This window comes from Centroberyx affinis, unplaced genomic scaffold (genome assembly GCF_046629955.1).
Source record: "Centroberyx affinis isolate AG114_WGS23_722 - 3 ecotype Tasmania unplaced genomic scaffold, CSIRO-AGI_Caff_v1 ptg002538l_1, whole genome shotgun sequence".
Classification (NCBI taxonomy): domain Eukaryota; kingdom Metazoa; phylum Chordata; class Actinopteri; order Beryciformes; family Berycidae; genus Centroberyx; species Centroberyx affinis.
Genome location: NW_027280755.1, coordinates 72,870 through 89,839, shown reverse-complemented (window position 1 = coordinate 89,839; position 16,970 = coordinate 72,870). Strand labels below are relative to the sequence as shown.

Below are 16,970 nucleotides of genomic sequence, written 5' to 3'. Positions count from 1 at the left end.
ATGTATAAACCTGAGGGCTAATAATCCAAATTCTGTATTTCCTGGTCACATATTTCCTCATTGTCATCCTAAAGCATCTCGGAATAATTTTGTCTAAATTTCTCATAGAATGTCCTATGAAAAAAGTAAATGTTAGCCTGGTATCTTTAGGCTGTGTTTACATGTATTTGTATGTATGTGTTACATGTATATGTGGCACAAATCCTTATTTATAAAAACAACTACGAGTGAATTGAGCTTTGTACACAGCATTTATTTATAAATTATGACTTGCTTGTTAGTAGTTTTCAGCTCCCTGCTCTAAAATAATTGAAACAGATGAAGTCCCTTATTAATAGATTTGATCTGATTGGAAGGAATATTGGAATATGATTGGAAACATGTTTTTTATTTTGTTTTGGGCAGCTGTGTTTTATTCATAAATGGAAGTTGTGTGCACAGCTGTTTTTCATATACAAAGATCAAAACTGAAGATGAAGTAACATGCATTTTATTGATTGAGGCTCCAAGGCTTCATGTGCCACACAAAGAATACTGGATGCTTGTGTGCCACTGCTATATTTGTATTAAAAAAGTAGATTGAGTAGTGATCATCTTTCTATCAACATGGTACCAGGACTCACAGGATTATCCTATGTGACCAACTGTGATGCTATGTGGTGTCCAGAAGATCTACAGAGGAAACGCTGTGAGATTCTGCTCTGGTTAGATCACAAGAATCAAGTTTACCTGTGTCCAAGACTCCACTATTCTGACTCAGACCAGATTCCTGTGGGCTGGTGTCATGGTAGAGGGTGTTTCCCAGGATTAGAGACACTTCTCCAACCAAACAAGATCATTTGCCAGACCTTTGTTGAATCATTCTGGTTGAAAAGGTGGCTTCCAGTCCTGGAAAACCCCTCGAAAGTCCCCAGCACCCTACTAGTGTTTGGTCCTCAGTAAAATAGCCTGCGGATACAACACGGTCACGGTTGGCCCTTCACACCAATATACCAATATGTAAAATGTAAGGGATAACATATTTTGCAATAATGACCGGCTGCCTGTACATAATCCCGTTTATCACACAGCTATTTACCAAAGACATTCATCATTTGACAAGAAATATCGATTTGCAAACTAAAGCAGCCTAATTTACAAGCTTCCGCCAAAAAAATAGTTCCACAGGACTGCAACCACAGAAAAGTCTCAAGCTAACCTCCATGCTACACTGTAGCAGAACTGTAACCATAGCAACGTAAACAAATCCACTGAGATTTTCGTCCTGCTATCTGTAAAGGTTTTGTGCTCATCGAATACGTTAAACGTAGCGTAGTATTGGAAAGTGGACTGAAAATCTTCCATGTTTCCAACCTAGTTGGAGTGTTTGCAGTAACCAAGGAGTAACGTCTTTTTGGCACCAGGTGTCGCTAGTAAATTTGATTAGAAATCAAGAAAATCTACCGGACTTCTTGAGTGCGGAGTGATATGATTAGATATGAAACAGCGGGTTGTTCAGAGTAATGAGTAGGCTACAGATTACACCTGTGTCACATAATTCAATTTACATATTTGAGTTATTACATCCACTTCCAAGCTATACAGGACCACTACAAGACAACACAACTTCTCATATGCGAAGACAGAGAATACAACCGCATTGCCTTTCCAAGCATATCTGGACACCTCTTATCATCTTGGTTTGGACTATTAACTGCATCACACTGAATACGCCCTGTGCGGCCTGATTGTGAATCCAGCTGGAAACTGTGATGCCACTGAAACGCTCTAAACGTCTCTAAAATATTACAAAGACTCAATTGTAGGCTTTTACTGGTAATGACCAGAGACCACACCCCGACCTAACCTATCGGAGAATGTGCTCACGTTAATAAAGTAGTGCGTTCTCAAGACATAAACAACATCAAAAGCAACGCGCAACAATGTCTAAAGCTGTTGGAGTGGATTCAGTTGGAAAGTTTATGAATCATTATCGTCTTTGTTGTTAATATTGTCTTGTACTTGCAAGTTGGATGTGTGTGTATCGTCTTTTCCAAACCACACGTGGCACATAATATAAACCTGTCTGTAATCAATTCCAAAATGGCCTTGAATATTTTTGCTCCGGCGCATTTGCAGGAATGTCTGTCCGTGCGCTGAGGTGTTTTTTTTGATAAGGTGCTTTGTATAAAGGTGACAATAACGTTTATTACAGATGTTGTGTATATCTTTGATATTCTAATGTTTATCCTATTTTGCGAAGAGAGTACATTTAGGAAAAATCCGAAACCTAGTCATGTGTGTCTATTGGTACTGCACAGGGTCTGATCTTTGCTTTGTAACTTTTCCCCCCCATGGCTAAAAGTATAATGTTAGATATTTTCTAGCTTTGTAGAAACTTTGTACGCATATGCTATTCAGTTTAAATAAATGGTCAGTTCCAACCTGTGTTCTTGGTTTCTTTGCACACATTCATCAATCCACAACAGTCTTACCTCTGAATTCAGTGAAAAAATATATATATATGCAAATGAGCCCTCTGTTTAGGTCCAGTAAGGGATTTACTCCCTCAAAGATGTATTATCTTTTATGAACACCAGGGGGAGCTCTACTCAAAGAAATGAACCCAAAGCCCTGTCTACCTGCAGTAACACAGCTGTTTATCCATGGAATCATCACTTTCATGCAGGAAAAAAATAGGCTTGAAATGCATGCATTTGTATATGCAGCACTAATTCAGATTAATATGATTTTGAGATAAATGTAATAAAAACTCCAAATGAGTTTTGGATGAGTCAGACAGATTTGATGACCTCAGAGGGAATAAGATCAAAGATGGGGAAAAAAAATATTCTCTCATCCCAGAGATAGCAGTCGGACGTCAATCCTCTTTATCCAAATCTCGTGTGTGTGTGTGTGTGTGTGTGTGTGTGTGTGTGTGTGTGATGCACGTGCTGAATATGTGCGCATGTGCATATGCTTCTGTCTGTGTGAGTGTGTGTGTGTGTTTGATGTGTACATGCTTGTGTGTAATATGTTTGTGTCTGAATGTGTGCGTGTGCATGCATGCATTAACTGTAGTGTGTGTTTGTGTGTGTATGCCCATTATGAAAACCTGCTGTTTCCCAGCTGGGTTTATACCTGGCCTGATGCCATCACTCCATGTTAGATGAGGTTATACGCAAAGATAGAGCAGTGGTGTGTGGCGGGGGATGGAAACCTGGCACTAATGTACACACAAATAGAACACACACACACACCAAACACACTCTTAATGCAGATAAATCCTTTTTTTTTTTTTACAAGTTTCATCAACCCAATATGCATTTGTGGGGCTGAAACGGCTGAAAGGACAGATGATGGAGAATCTGCAGAGTATAATAGACCTCTGATGGATTTCTTTATGCTTATGGCCAGTTTAAAGCTTCATCATCTAATACATTCAGCTGTGTGGGGATTAGATTTACGCTGCTGGATAATAATGCATAGAGAATGACACTGCAGAAGATTTTCATGTGTTTTCACTTTAGCCCTCTGCTGTGGTACTGGTCACAAATTAGTTTCTGTTTGAATTGGTCTTGGTTGGGTTTCCCAAAACTCATACACTCATGCTGTTCTATAGTAAGTCAATGGAATGAGGATTCTTTCAGTGTTAGCATGGGTGTGATGATTCATCAAAACCAAATTTGGAGGTTGACTCACTAGTTCTGGTTTGTGTGGGTCTTGACACTAAAAATAACGGTCTTTGGATTTACTTAAAAACAAAATGTGTACATGGGTTCCATAGGCCTATAATTGAAATGTGTTTAACAAATGACTTGCTTTGGATTGACTTAACTGTAATTGATTGCGTAGTGTAACGAGTAGAAACATAATTTCTTTGAGTAAACAGAACATATTATGATTTTGACACCAAACTTTCCCTGTTTTTTTCAGTCACCCTGAACAAAAACCATATATACCACACACATAACAGTGCAGCTACATCACATATTTTCTGCTTTAAAGATATAGAGTGTGTGAAAGTGAGAATCTATGCAGGAAAGAATCAAGCATCACTTAACTCCGTTTGGTTCATAAATGGCCTTTAGTATAGATTATGGGTATATTTTTTGCTGATAAGAAATCTAAACCCTAGTTATGACCTTTGAACTTTTGTAGGGCAACATACTATCACACCTATAATCACAAAATAGCGTGAATAGGAGCGCAGATCCAGGATTGCTTGTCAGGTCAACATGGCCATGAACTTCCCAGCTCTTTATGTTTGTTTGTTTTTTTGTTTTATATTTAGTGGGCTATAAGATCAAACAATAATCAGGCAACCTTGTCTTCACGCCCACATCAAACGCAATCTGTAGCCCACTGGAGGAGATTTTATGGTGTGTTGTATTTTTCTTGTATTATCTTAGTCTGGGTGTCCTAGTGTGTGTGTGTGTGTGTGTGAGAGAGAGAGAGAGAGAGAGAGAGAGAGAGGGAGAGAGGGGCGTATCTCTGTCGTTGCCTGTCCTGTTTTGTCCCACACACACGGCAGAGTAACACACGCCTACCGGGGTGGAAGGACGCTCCGCTCCGCTCTCCTCCTCTCCTCTCCGCTCCGGGCCAGTGCGCGGGGCTGGGGAGACCAAACCTCCGGGGGAGAGAGAGGGATGAAGTCCCGGGAAGAACACACGGTAGTCCGCCCAGGCACCTACCGCTGGAATAACATGAACGGATATAATTTCTCTACCGACAACTTTGACAGTCCTTCACCGGGTTTGTTCGGACTTGCGAGCGCGTTTGAAGTGGGACCCGATAAACACCGAGAGGAGCGCTAAACTTATTTGGGAGAGATTGTTTTGAATGAATGTTATCCTTTTCCTCATATTATGCCGTTTAAACTCAGCTGAGAATGGAGTCAGAGATTTAAAGGCTTTCTACAACCTGCTTTACCTTCTGAGTTGCGACAGACTCACACACAAACACACAGGATTCTCTCAAGTAACTTTTTTCCTCTCCGAGTTGAGCCGAACCGGAGATGGAGCCGGACGAGGGGAAGATCTCGGTGTGGGTCTGCCGGGAGGAGAAGCTGGTGTCCGGCCTGTCGAAGCGAACCACCTGCGCCGATGTGGTCAAAGTGCTGCTGGAGGACCAGAACCTGCGGCAGGGCGCCTCGGCGGCGATGCTGTCCGGCGCCCCGCAGTCCTACTGCGTGGTGGAGAAATGGAGGGGCTTCGAGCGGATTTTACCCAACAAGACCAAAATCCTCCGGCTGTGGAGCGCGTGGGGAGACGAGCAGGAGAACGTGCGCTTCGTCCTGGTGAAGAACGAGGCGTCGCTGCCCAACAACGGTCCCCGGAGCGCCGAGGCCCGGGTGGTCCAGAGCCGGGAGAGCGGGGGCCCCGGCGGGGTGCTGAAGGGCACCGCCAGGAGCTGCTGGACCGCCGCCGCTGCCGCCGCGAACCTCTCGCAGGAGAAACAGAGGCGCATCGTCAGGAAAGCCTTCAGAAAGTTGGATAAGATGAACAAAAAGAAAGAGGAGGCTGTCTCCAAAGACAAGGGCTCCGTGGAGAAGATGGAGACGCTGGTGCACCTGGTGATCTCGCAGGACCACACCATCCGCCAGCAGATCCACAGGATCAAGGAGCTGGACAGGGAGATCGAGCGCTACGAGGCCAAAGTGCACTTTGACCGCATCAAGAGGCACGGGGTGAACTATGTGCAGGACACATACATGGTGGAGTCCTCCTCCTCCTCCTCGGAGGCTCCGGCCGCCGCCTCGGACTGTAAACGCAAAGCGGAGCGGCAGGACGCGCGCTGCACGGCCGAGGCCCTGGCGCAGTTCGAGGAGTACGCGCGCAGGTGCGAGGAGGTGGTGCGGCTGCAGGAGGAGTTGGCGGAGCGCGAGGCGCTCGTGGAGAGCATCACCGGGGAGATCCAGGAGGAGCTCAACCAGCGGTGGATGAAGCGGCGGCGCGAGGAGCGGGGAGCCGGCGCGGGAAAGGACACGGACAGCCTCGCGGACTCGGTGGACATCTGCCTCGCCGCGTCCGCCGCTCCCGCCGCCGCGCCCGCGGTGGAAGCGGACGTGGAGAGCCTGTCGGAGAACGAGCTCGCGCTGGAGGAGGAGCGGATCAAAACGCAGCTGGACACGAGCCTGTACATCGGCCTGCGGCTCAACACCGACCTGGAGGGCATGAGGGGCGACTTGGACCTGAGTCTGGCACTCTGGGAGGCCAAGGAGAGCGAACTGCTGGATCTACTGGCCAAAGTTGAAACCATGGAGATAGAGCAGGTGAACCACCAAGGGACCGACGACGACGGTAAGGCGGAGGCCGGGGCGGTGAGCGCCGAGGCCGAGCCGGTGTCGGCGGAGAAGAGCGGCGGCTGGGTGGAGCAGGCCCGGGGTTTGTCCAAGACCTGCAACACGAACGACGAGGACTCGGACACGGGCCTGAGCTCCATGCACAGCCAGGACTCGGACAACCCCCCGGTGTGCGAGTCGCTGGTATAGACTAACTGAGACATATTTATGCAAATGCCACAAACTCAGGGGCAGTGAAATCAGTGGTGGCAATACCGGGGGAATGTTGTTCTCTCCCCTCTTCAAAACGCACCTCAATATGGACGCTGTCATTCTATAGCAATAATTCCTATATGTAGTGGTTGCACATTAAGCTAGCAGGGGCAGGGCGGCCTAGCGGTTAGCGAGACCCTCTTTAAACCAGAAGACAGGGGTTCAAGTCATGTGTCCGCCTTGCTGAAGTGTCTTTGGGCAAGACACTGAATCCCTACCAGCTGCAGGGCTGCTGTTTTCCAGCTGACCCTGACCTTTGACCTCCCTATAGAGGAGGGCAAGAGAAAAGAGAATCTCCCTACTGGGATCAATAAAGTATCACATATTATGAGGAATAGCCTAGAGTATTATAATAAGCCACTTATAGTCCATAGCCTACAGTGAGAAACTAACATTAAGGTATACTTGATCAAAGGTGTACAGAGACTTTGTAACATTTTGTCAGATTGATTATTAGCTGGAACGACTGAAGTGTAAGTGTTATGGCAAAGGCACACTGTTAAGTCAATAGAGGGGTTTCCTTTAAAGAGTCATCATCAAGTGTACCTTAATGTGCTGCCAGGTATCGTCTGCCCTTATACAGATAGACAAGTCAGCTGCAAACGCACTATCTGCTCAGTATTCTAACGTTTGTGTCGGTCAAGTCGTTTTTAATCACTTGTTTTCTGCGTAATGAAAGCCGGATTGTTTTTGAATTGGAATAGAACCACTGACCCCAGCTCTGCCCGCTAAGCAGAGCTGATAGATGGCTTGATGTTTTCCTCACAGTATAGATGTCGTGTCTGTCTCTCAAGCACAAAGCAAAGAGTCGTATTTATTTAATGGGGTTGCAGATCTGGATGGAGGATCAGCTGCTTGCACTCTGTCCTGTATTTGTCAAGTGTCACAGGCTGGATTTACAGTACAAAAAGCATCAGATTCAGATTTTTTTTTTTTGCACTTGTTTAAATCTAGCCATGTGTTGCTGATCTGGCATCAGTTTGGCCTTTCTGATGGTTAAAGGATGAGGGGCTCGTTTTTCTGAAAAGCATCTTCTCACTCAGCTTTGATCAACATTTGCTATTAGTAGAGAAGGAAAGCACTGTGTTTACATCAAGGTCAAAGTTGAGATATTGCTTGCTGAATCATAAGGAGAAACGGCGCTGATGGCAATGCACAACTCAGAAATTAAAAGCATGAGATTACACTTAAGATAGTTGCAGTCTAGTTAGGGCTGGGCAATAATTCAATATTATCATATCTTGACTTTAAGTGGAATCATATGGTGATGAAATGGTGATTTGGGGATATTGTGACGCACAAATCTGCAATCTCAAAATTGTTTTTTAAAAACTGATAAAATGAAGTCCACTTTAAGGAATATTATTTGAAAATGTCAGTTTTGTTTGACATCACACCTGACATTACCATTCGGTTCAATGGGATGAACATTAATTTGATTATTTGACATGATTTTGCATACGTGAGCCGTATCGTGATATGTTGATATTGAAAAAAATCTTTATGATTATGGTGATAATTGATTTTAACCATCTTGCTCAGCCCTAAATCTAGTAGTCTATGATTCTGACTGAATTATGCTTGTTTCTAATGAACTGACCTTGTATTCACACCCCGACCAGACTAGCATAACATAATTGGATGCAAATATGATTGAAACGTCACAGTGATAGAATGATTTCTGATGTATAGAAACAAATGAGTACTTTACTGTCTGAGAAATTGGTTAAACTCTTATTTTTTTCCCCTGACAAGAGACAAGTCAGTCTGCAAACAGCTGTAAAAAAAGAGTTTCAAGATGCTTTTGGGAAACCCGGCTTTATTACTCTAGTAATCCCAGAGTCTTCTCTCTGGTAAAAGCCGTGGCACTGCGCTGACCTATTTAAAGCCTCTATTGTCATTCACTTCTTACATCCTGGAAAATAAACGTCGCAAAGCAATATTAGTCCAAACTGTGCTTCCTGGCATGCACTTCCAGGAATTGCATCGAGAGAAAAAAAAAAAGGAAAAACAACAACTACATCATAACATCTTACTCTGTATTTTTTAACTGTAACATGGTGAGGATTCATACGTTTGTAACACCAGCAGGCTTTAGAAGAGACTGATACTGTTGCTATGGAGTTTCATGTAGTATTGGGGGGGGGACAGTTGGGGCTTTTCACTCCATGACACCCAGCCGGCTCTTTGTAGATCGACTGCTCTTAGATCAGCCAGAGAGCTCCGACAGCAGCATCTGAACGCCCCCCGTCAGCGCATTGTGAAACATGACTGTTAGTGTTGAAATAAACAGCAAAAACCTATGATGCTCCTCATGTGGCTTTATTCAGCGGGATTGACATGTGTGAGAAATGTGTGTGTGTGTGTGTGTGTGTGTGTGTGTGTGTGTGTGTGGAAAACTTCTCCTTCCCTTCGGCCAAACCTCTTTTCCACACGCAGGAAAAAAAAACAGGTTTGGGGTTTTTCAGGAACGGTTTTTAGATGAAAAGATACTTTGCATTCCTCTGGGCCCGCAATGCTTCACAGTGAAAGGTGTGTGTGTGTGTGTGTGTGTGAATCGGAGTGTGTTTTTGCGTGTGTGTGTGTGTGTGTGTGGGTCTCTTCCTGATCGCTCTTGCGTGAACGCTTGCATTAATTATGACAGGATGAAACACAGACCTGAATAGCCATACAGTTAATATTAATACTGCTGTTTACTAATGCAATACCTGTTGTTATTTCCCACATTGGAATAGCTTTTAATGATAAATCACAACACTTGCCATGCTTTAATTCAAACTGTGCAGCACATTCAGGCTTTCTGATAACAGAAATCTCTAGCTGTAATCTGTATAGATACAGGTAGTTTTAAACTGATGAGCTGTTGAGTCAAATGCATCAATCAAACACCTTCAGGTAGACAATAAGGCAATAAGGCTTTCCTCCAGCTCACTGCATCACTGACAGACTGTAACTATTGGAATTCCAGACATTTCTCCTTATGAAAGTTGTAATTACTCTTAATTTTGTGCCAGTTTTCCCTTTGTTAGGACAGACAGCGATGCGTCTCTTTGATGATTTACACCACACCCTGAATACAGAGGAAAAAGCCCGGAACGGAGCTGGTGCACAGGGCATCACTCTATCTGGAGGTACACTTTCACTTCCTCTATATTCCTGGAAAATGTGTGTATTAGTAGAAATACAGTACGTATATTCCTGAAAATCCATTTGTGTTTACTTTTATACATAAAAGCCATTTTGTGGATGTTTTTTTATGTAACTTTACAGTATCATGAGAGCTTATATTTTCAGTATTGATGACTCTGGAGGAAATGCCATGTGCTTCATACTCTTTGAATATTGTAGCATAATGAAAAAGATACCTGTATGTTCTGATTTGCTTATTTGAACCAAAGCAAAAGTAAAAAATGTGAAGTTTCAGGCTGACAGAAGAAGTTTTTCCCAGAGGAAGCGTCTTCCAGTTCGCTTGACTCTCAGCCTGCTGATCTCTATCTCATGCAAATGCAGTCAGTCTAGCTGCCTGCTGTCACTTGATCCAGTCCCACACCGACCGGTTGTTTAATTCATCTGGGTGCTCGCTTACTGGTTGCTAAATTCATCAGAGCCTGGCTGTGTCCACCGGCTCGTTAATTTATCCACAGTCAAACTAAAGTATGATTGGTTTCATTTATTCATCCTTGGAGAGTTTCTCAGTTCAGTTGCACTGTGAGGCGTTGGCTTGGTATCAAGAGTCTCTTCCTCTCCTCTTTCTCCCTCTCAGTCTGTCTTTCTCTCCTCTCTTCTTCTCGAGCTCTTCAAGCAACAGGTTCTAACTATTTCCTTCATGATCAGATCTAAATCTTCCTCACATGTTGCGATGATGTCAGCATTTTTGCATAACTGTTGTTTTTAACATGCTATGCTGCTGCTTAGGTTTAGTTTAGTTCATTTACTTTAAATGACACATTCTACATGTAAAGACACAATATATAATATAGACACTTTCTGCACATATTTATGACCCTCTATATTCTTGTTATTGTGAATACGAGAACATTTTTGCACATGTATACTGTATATGCCTCAATTTCACACATTGTTTTTCTCCATATTCTCATATTTTGTTATGCATAGATATATATTTTTTACATATCTATAATATTAGTTATTATTATATTAAGTATTTCATATTTTTGGTATATTTTCATATCGTAAATATTTTTTTATTCATTTTTTTGGCTCAAAAATTATTGCTGCTGCCATTGCTTCTATTCTGCACACCCTCTTATGTAATGCTGCATTCCATTCGCTTTCATAATTTTCATTCATACATTTTGACTTTGACTGTATGTTTATGTAACGCTCATTTACTGTATACGATGCTGCTGTGAACGTCCACTTTCCCCACAGGGATTTTTAAAGTGTTATCTCATCTTAAAAGGCATAAAGACAAAAGTGCAGATGAAATAAAAATTTTTTTTTTTTTAAATCAACCAATCAAAACAAACAAACAAATTAACAAGCAAGCAAGCAAAAAAAAACAAATTAAGATAGCTGCTGATGCCTGGTAGGTGGCTGAGGTGGTCACAAACACAGGTCAGTGTGTGTGTGTGTGTGTGTGTGTGTGTGTGTGTGTGTGTGTGTGTGTGACCTCCTGGTGCCATGCTTGGCAGAGGCAGCGTGAGGCCATTCATTCTACTCAAAACACTGGAATTTATGTAACTGGACATGGAAGCCTGCAGGGAATACTTTCAACGTGTGTGTGTGTGTGTGTGTGTGTGTGTGTGTGTGTGTATGACCGAGAGAGAGTGAGATAAACAGTGAAAGACAGAGCGACAGAGAGAGATACGGTTAGGTTACGCAACCATGTTTTAGTATTGTATCTTTATGTGTGTGTGTGTGTGTGTGTGTGTGTGTGTGTGTGTGTGTGTGAGAGACCCCCCTGGTGCTGTGTTTGGCAGAAACAGTGTGGGGTGGTATGAGGCCAGTTAGCAGCAGCTGCTCAGATCTTTCTACCGAAAACACTGGAGTTTATATAACCAGACCTGGAAACGGAGGCTGCAGGGGATACATGGTGTGTGTGTGTGTGTGTGTGTGTATGAGTATGAATGGTAATGTGTTGACTGAGCCAGCATACAGCTTATGTGAGTGTGTGTGTGTGTGTTAATGTGCCAGCATGCAATTTAAGTGTGTGCGCTCCCATACATGTGCGCTTTGATGTGTTTTGTGTGAACTTTACATATTGTGTGTGTGTGTGTGATGATCTGTGTGGTACCATAAAGGGTATTAGTTTGCAGCTTGTGACTAAGTATCCCCATAAGCTGCTATATGACCACAGACTGACACTGATAACACTAGCAGGCTGCATCCAGACAAAGCCAGCTAGCTGGTTTTGCTGATGCTAGTGCTCCATCTTGAAGGAATACACCAAGTTTCTGTGAGACTGACCCGTTAGTCACCTTACCTGTTCAGTGATGAGGACACAGACACCAAAATCATCCATGTGTCCCTGGTAGATCATTGGCTCTGGTGCTCCATGCTAACACTTTAGCTACACTATGCTGAATGATAGCAGGCGGCTAGCATTATCCAAAGTAAGAAGACTGACCTTTTAGTAATAAAACGTTTTTTGTTATATGGCGTTCAGATAGAAAGAAAAAAAAAAAAAAAGCTGATGTAGCCAGGTTTATTTTTGGAACTATTTCAGGTGAGCGACCATGTATTCATCCGCCATACAGTGATTCCTAGCTGTACACAGTCTCCCATCACACAGCCTTTTCACTTCGTATGGAAACGGGGAAAGTAGTCCCTTCAAGTTCAAAACAGTACAGTAATTTTTGTTTGATATTATGTCCAAATTTGTGTAAATTTGACTAGTCTTCTGCACAAAACCGCCAGACTTCATCGCATATCATTTAAGATTCCTTATGATTTATCTATAGAGCTAGAAGTTCTCATTTTCTCACTTTTAAAATAGTGCTAGTCACATAGTGTAGCTAAAGTGTTAGCATGGAGCACCAGAGCCAATGATCTACCAGGGACACATGGATGATTTTGGTGTCTATGTTCTCATCACTTAAATGGTAATTTGCCCACTCTCCTAAAAAACAGCTGTATGTAAGAAGAATGATTTGGAATGGATACATGCAGGTTGGGAGGATTTCTAGTCGCTAGCACTCTATGGAGCACAGGATGGAAGAATAGTGACACTATGAAGAATGGATGGAAAACCTCTTAAAGAAAGCAATGTGGAAAACAAAATCTACATAAATGAGTTTCCCTGAGTGCACCAGACTGAGGAGAGAGAGAGAGAGAGAGAGAGAGAGAGAGGGGGGTGAACGGCAAACACAAACAGCTGTCCAGCTCAGACAAAAGAGGATAGTGTGTGTGTGTGTGTGTGTGCACGTGCATTCGTGTGTGTGTGGGGTTAATCCCCGCAGAGGTTCCAGCAGACAGACAGGAGTGTGTGTATGTGTGTGTGTGTGTGTGTGTGTGTGTGTGTGCAGCGTACGGGATGCCAGGAGAGAGACGGTCACACTGGGGTTTGTGTGTCCTCCAAATCACATGCACAGCTGGCGTCATTGGCATTATTTTTAAAAACAATATCAGCGCTTCTTAATCTGGACGAATTAAAAAAGATCAAAATAGCCGGCGGGGGATTCTGGGGACTCGGCCATTTAGTGTGTGTCCATGGGTCTGGGTTTCTGCTCCATCTCTCCCACGAAAACCTGTTTCTGTTCACTAGATACTGTCACAGCAGATCTGATGTCGTGGGATGAGGGGTGTGTGTGTGTGTGTGTGTGTGTGTGTGGTGGGGGGTTAAGGGTGCCGTCCGTTTTCTTTAACTCGTCACTCTTAAATATCGAGAAATGAGGTATGAGGTAACAAACAAGAAATTAAAAAGGGAGAAAAGGAGAATGGATTCAGTTATAGTCGTGCTAAGCTCTCACAGTATGTGTGTGTGTGTGTGTGTGTGTGTGTGTGTGTGTGTGCGTGTGTGTGTGTTGCCAACAGAGAGGGACACCTGCTGGTCACACAGCTGGCGACAGATGTGGCTTAACTTTTTTTTTTTTTCCTTTTGCTGGACATTTAAATACCTCATCAGCACTGCACCCTAGTTAAATTAAAACCCTAAATGAAGGAATTTACAGAGTGTATCTTGAGAAAATAGGAAAGAAAACACAAAGATATCTTTATTTTCGATGGCCTGATAGGCTTTATGTGTGTGTGTGTGTGTGTGTGTGTGTGTGTGTGTTGCAGCCACTATTGCCTGGCAACCATCAGCTACTGAGATAAGAGTGAAACCCACACCTCACCTTGCTGCTTTGTCCTTAAATGGCCTTCCTCAGAGGAATACGCCAAGTTTTTGGGAGAGATTGTCCCATTGGCAACTTCCCTGTTAAGTGATGAGAACACAGACACCAAAGTCATCCATGTGTCCCCGGTAGATCACTGGCTCTGGTGCTCCATGCTAACACTTTAGCTACACTATGTTGAGTGATAGTAGGCGACTAGCATTATCCAAAGTAAGAAGAATGACCTTTTACTAATAAAAGTTGTTAGTGATTTTTATTATATGGCCTAGATTCGTACATTTTTAAAACCGAATACCATCAACTCAATATAGCTGATGTAAGCAGGTTTTTTTTGGAACTATTTCAGGTGAGCAACCACGTATTCATCCGCCGTGCAGTGATTTTTAGCTGTAAACAGTCTCCCATCACATTCACCTCCTATGTAAACAGGGAAAATAGTGCCTTATAGTTCAAAACAGTGTAATTTTTGTATCATATTTCATGGAAATTCCACCAATCTCCTACACAAAACTGCTAGACTTAGCCAAATATAATTTAATATTACTTACCATTCAGCTTTAGAGCTGCTAATGTATTTTTGACATTTTAAACATAAAAGAGGCAATATCAGCTGTCTTTTACAATAACACTACTGACAAAAGGACACCAGTCATACGCTAATATGCTTGAGCCCTGTGCATTGACCATGCCATATTAGATCCTCCTCTTCATTAACCCTTTATCACAGCTTATATAGAGCACCGACCCCTAAGTAACAATTCACTGACCTTATGATTTAAAGAGCTCGTCAGTGATATTATTTATTTAGATTTTTTTTTTTACCCCTAGGCATAGTGCAGCACTTAACCCATGAGATAGACCCAGAAGCAGTGATGCAGTTTGGTCAAGTTGCATTCTGGGAGCTATATGTTTACCACCACTTCTCTATAAGTGAATTTGTGACTCTTTAACAAGAATGAATCCCATTCAATTCACACAAATCTGAAAATTAGCCATTTTTTTTAGGCTGTCCAAACTGTCTATCAGCCTCTCTATCAGTGTCTCTGGACAAGTCAAGACCCTCATAGAGACTCAGATCATGAATAATTAAGCAGAAACAGCTTGTAAGGCCGGGGCCGTTGTTCTGCCGCGTCAAAGTGGATTAAGACACAAGGCTGATGAGGGCAGCCAGGAGGGGATGTAATTGTACATTTTACTGAGGGGATGACATCATGGTGGCACCAGTCGAGAGCAAGTCAAAGTGCATTAGTGGGCATGTGTTTGTATGAGAGAGAGGGAGAGAGAGAGAGAGAGAGAGAGAGAGGACGAACATTTTTCTTCTAGCATTATGTTTGTTTGTGCCACCAGGACATTCATTTAAAGTAACAATCTGTGACATTTTCATATAAGTAAATGTTCTTCTGCTACTCTCTATCACCAATTGATATAACACAATCGTGATTCAACCTACCGTATATCCAGTTCATGAAAACCTTTACATTTGCTGTTCTAAACACCCGCTGTCTGCTAGGCCTTTCCTGGGAAAAAAAACAGAAGAAGAACTGGGTAGTTAGCATGAGCAGTGAGAGCCACCATGGCTGAACAGACAAAGAAAAGAGAAACTCAAACTGCATCAACAGAAAATCCAAGGAGAAAGACGTCCCGGTGCTGGACACACTGTTTGATTGACAGGTGAGACAAAAAAACAAAACAGGATCTCATGGATTACCACTTTAAAGCCTATCACATACACATAACTCAATGTCAAATCAGCCTTTATCTAAAGCTCTTAAACTTGACAATCAGTAGTATTCACTGTTAAGTTGACAAAAGATAAAGTGCAGAGATAGTTATATCTGATTGGATATCAGCAACACCGCATGGATTCCATTCTGCGGCAACACCACTGTCATTAAAATGCCACTGTTGACATCAATGCATAGATTCAGGCATGCACAGACTTATATGCATATGCACTCATTCAAACATACTCAAACAGAAGAGTGTTCTTTCTCTCTCTCCTTCAATCCTTGCCCTGAAAAAGGAAAAAGTTTGAGTTTCACAAGACCTAAATAGCGTTTCAGAAGCATTTCCGTCTTGTTAGGAAAAAAAACGTTTAGAGGGAACACTGTATTTTCATTTCATTCATTCTAATTCCATTAATTCTAATTCCATTAAGTCGTTCTAAGGTCAATTTCCACTCCCTCGGTCCCACGGCGGATTATGTTGTTTATACACATGCTGCACAAGTCAGTGGGGATTCGGTCAGAAAGAGACTCAAAGAAAGTCACCTTCACTGGCCCTGAGAAAGAGTTGGGTATACTGTGACTATGCTCAACTCTTTCCATTTGGGCAAATAGGGAGAATCTACAGGTCTCTGTTAGTGTGAACGGGACGTTATTCTCTGTCGCAGCCCCACTTTGTGATTTAGGCCGATCAGATTATTGGATTTTTACATACAAATTTTGCCTAGTGCAGCTTTAAATAATGAATCCACCCAGACGTATCATATAATTCAATAGAGCTCTCTTTATTTGGAATAGACACAGACCGCATTGGATTGTTCCAGCACGTTGCCCTCGAAATGCCCCGTCAGATTCAGTCAGTGTGTCTCATTACCCAGAAAGCAGAGATGGGGGGGGGGGTGGAGGGGAGAGAGAGAGAGAGAGAAATGGTGAGAAAACCAAAACCGGAGGGAGGAGAAGAGGAGTGTGAGAGAGAGGATGATAAACAGGAGGTGAGAGACACGGTGATTTACGGAGGGAGGGAGGGAGACGGGCCTTGGCGTTTTACGAACCCGATGAGCCGGTTCCGTTCTGTTTCTCCTCCGTCTTCTTCTGTCGCTCCACTCGTCCGCCGCTCAATTAAGGCGAGCGCGGGCAGGTGGGGCGGGGAAGTAATCAATGTTTTATGGCAGACAGACATGACAGAGTGGTGGGAGGAGACGAGGAAAACAGGAAACAGACACAGAATCAGACAAAGGAGTTCTGAGTCTGATCTGTTTATCAATCTTGTTCCTACCTGATTCATATGAATAACAAGTGCGGTTTGACTGATATGATTTTATATGGATATGGAACAACAATACTACAGTATTTTTAGACTGAAGTTGCTGATATCAATATTTTGTGCCGATATTCAATATCTTTAAACTTTTT

At 42.9% G+C, this 16,970-nt stretch overlaps 1 protein-coding gene across 2 annotated transcripts; it reads left to right on the top strand.

The window, feature by feature from the left end:
- The first annotated feature begins 4,569 nt into the window (after nucleotides 1–4,569).
- On the top strand, nucleotides 4,570–8,829 carry LOC139656789 (ras association domain-containing protein 10-like). Of its 2 annotated transcripts, XM_071534411.1 has the most exons (2): nucleotides 4,570–5,986; nucleotides 6,053–8,829. In XM_071534411.1, the coding sequence occupies exons 1-2, from the start codon at nucleotides 4,997–4,999 to the stop codon at nucleotides 6,470–6,472; spliced, it is 1,410 nt and encodes a 469-aa protein (XP_071390512.1). In that variant the 5' UTR covers nucleotides 4,570–4,996; the 3' UTR covers nucleotides 6,473–8,829. The 2 variants fall into 2 exon arrangements, with proteins under 2 accessions (XP_071390512.1, XP_071390511.1); XM_071534410.1 differs by having other exon boundaries at nucleotides 4,570–8,829.
- Nucleotides 8,830–16,970: the final 8,141 nt, after the last annotated feature.

Excerpts from the sequence above, each read along its gene's own strand:
- LOC139656789 (XM_071534410.1), top strand. The coding sequence starts at position 4,997 with ATGGAGCCGGACGAGGGGAAGATCTCGGTGTGGGTCTGCCGGGAGGAG.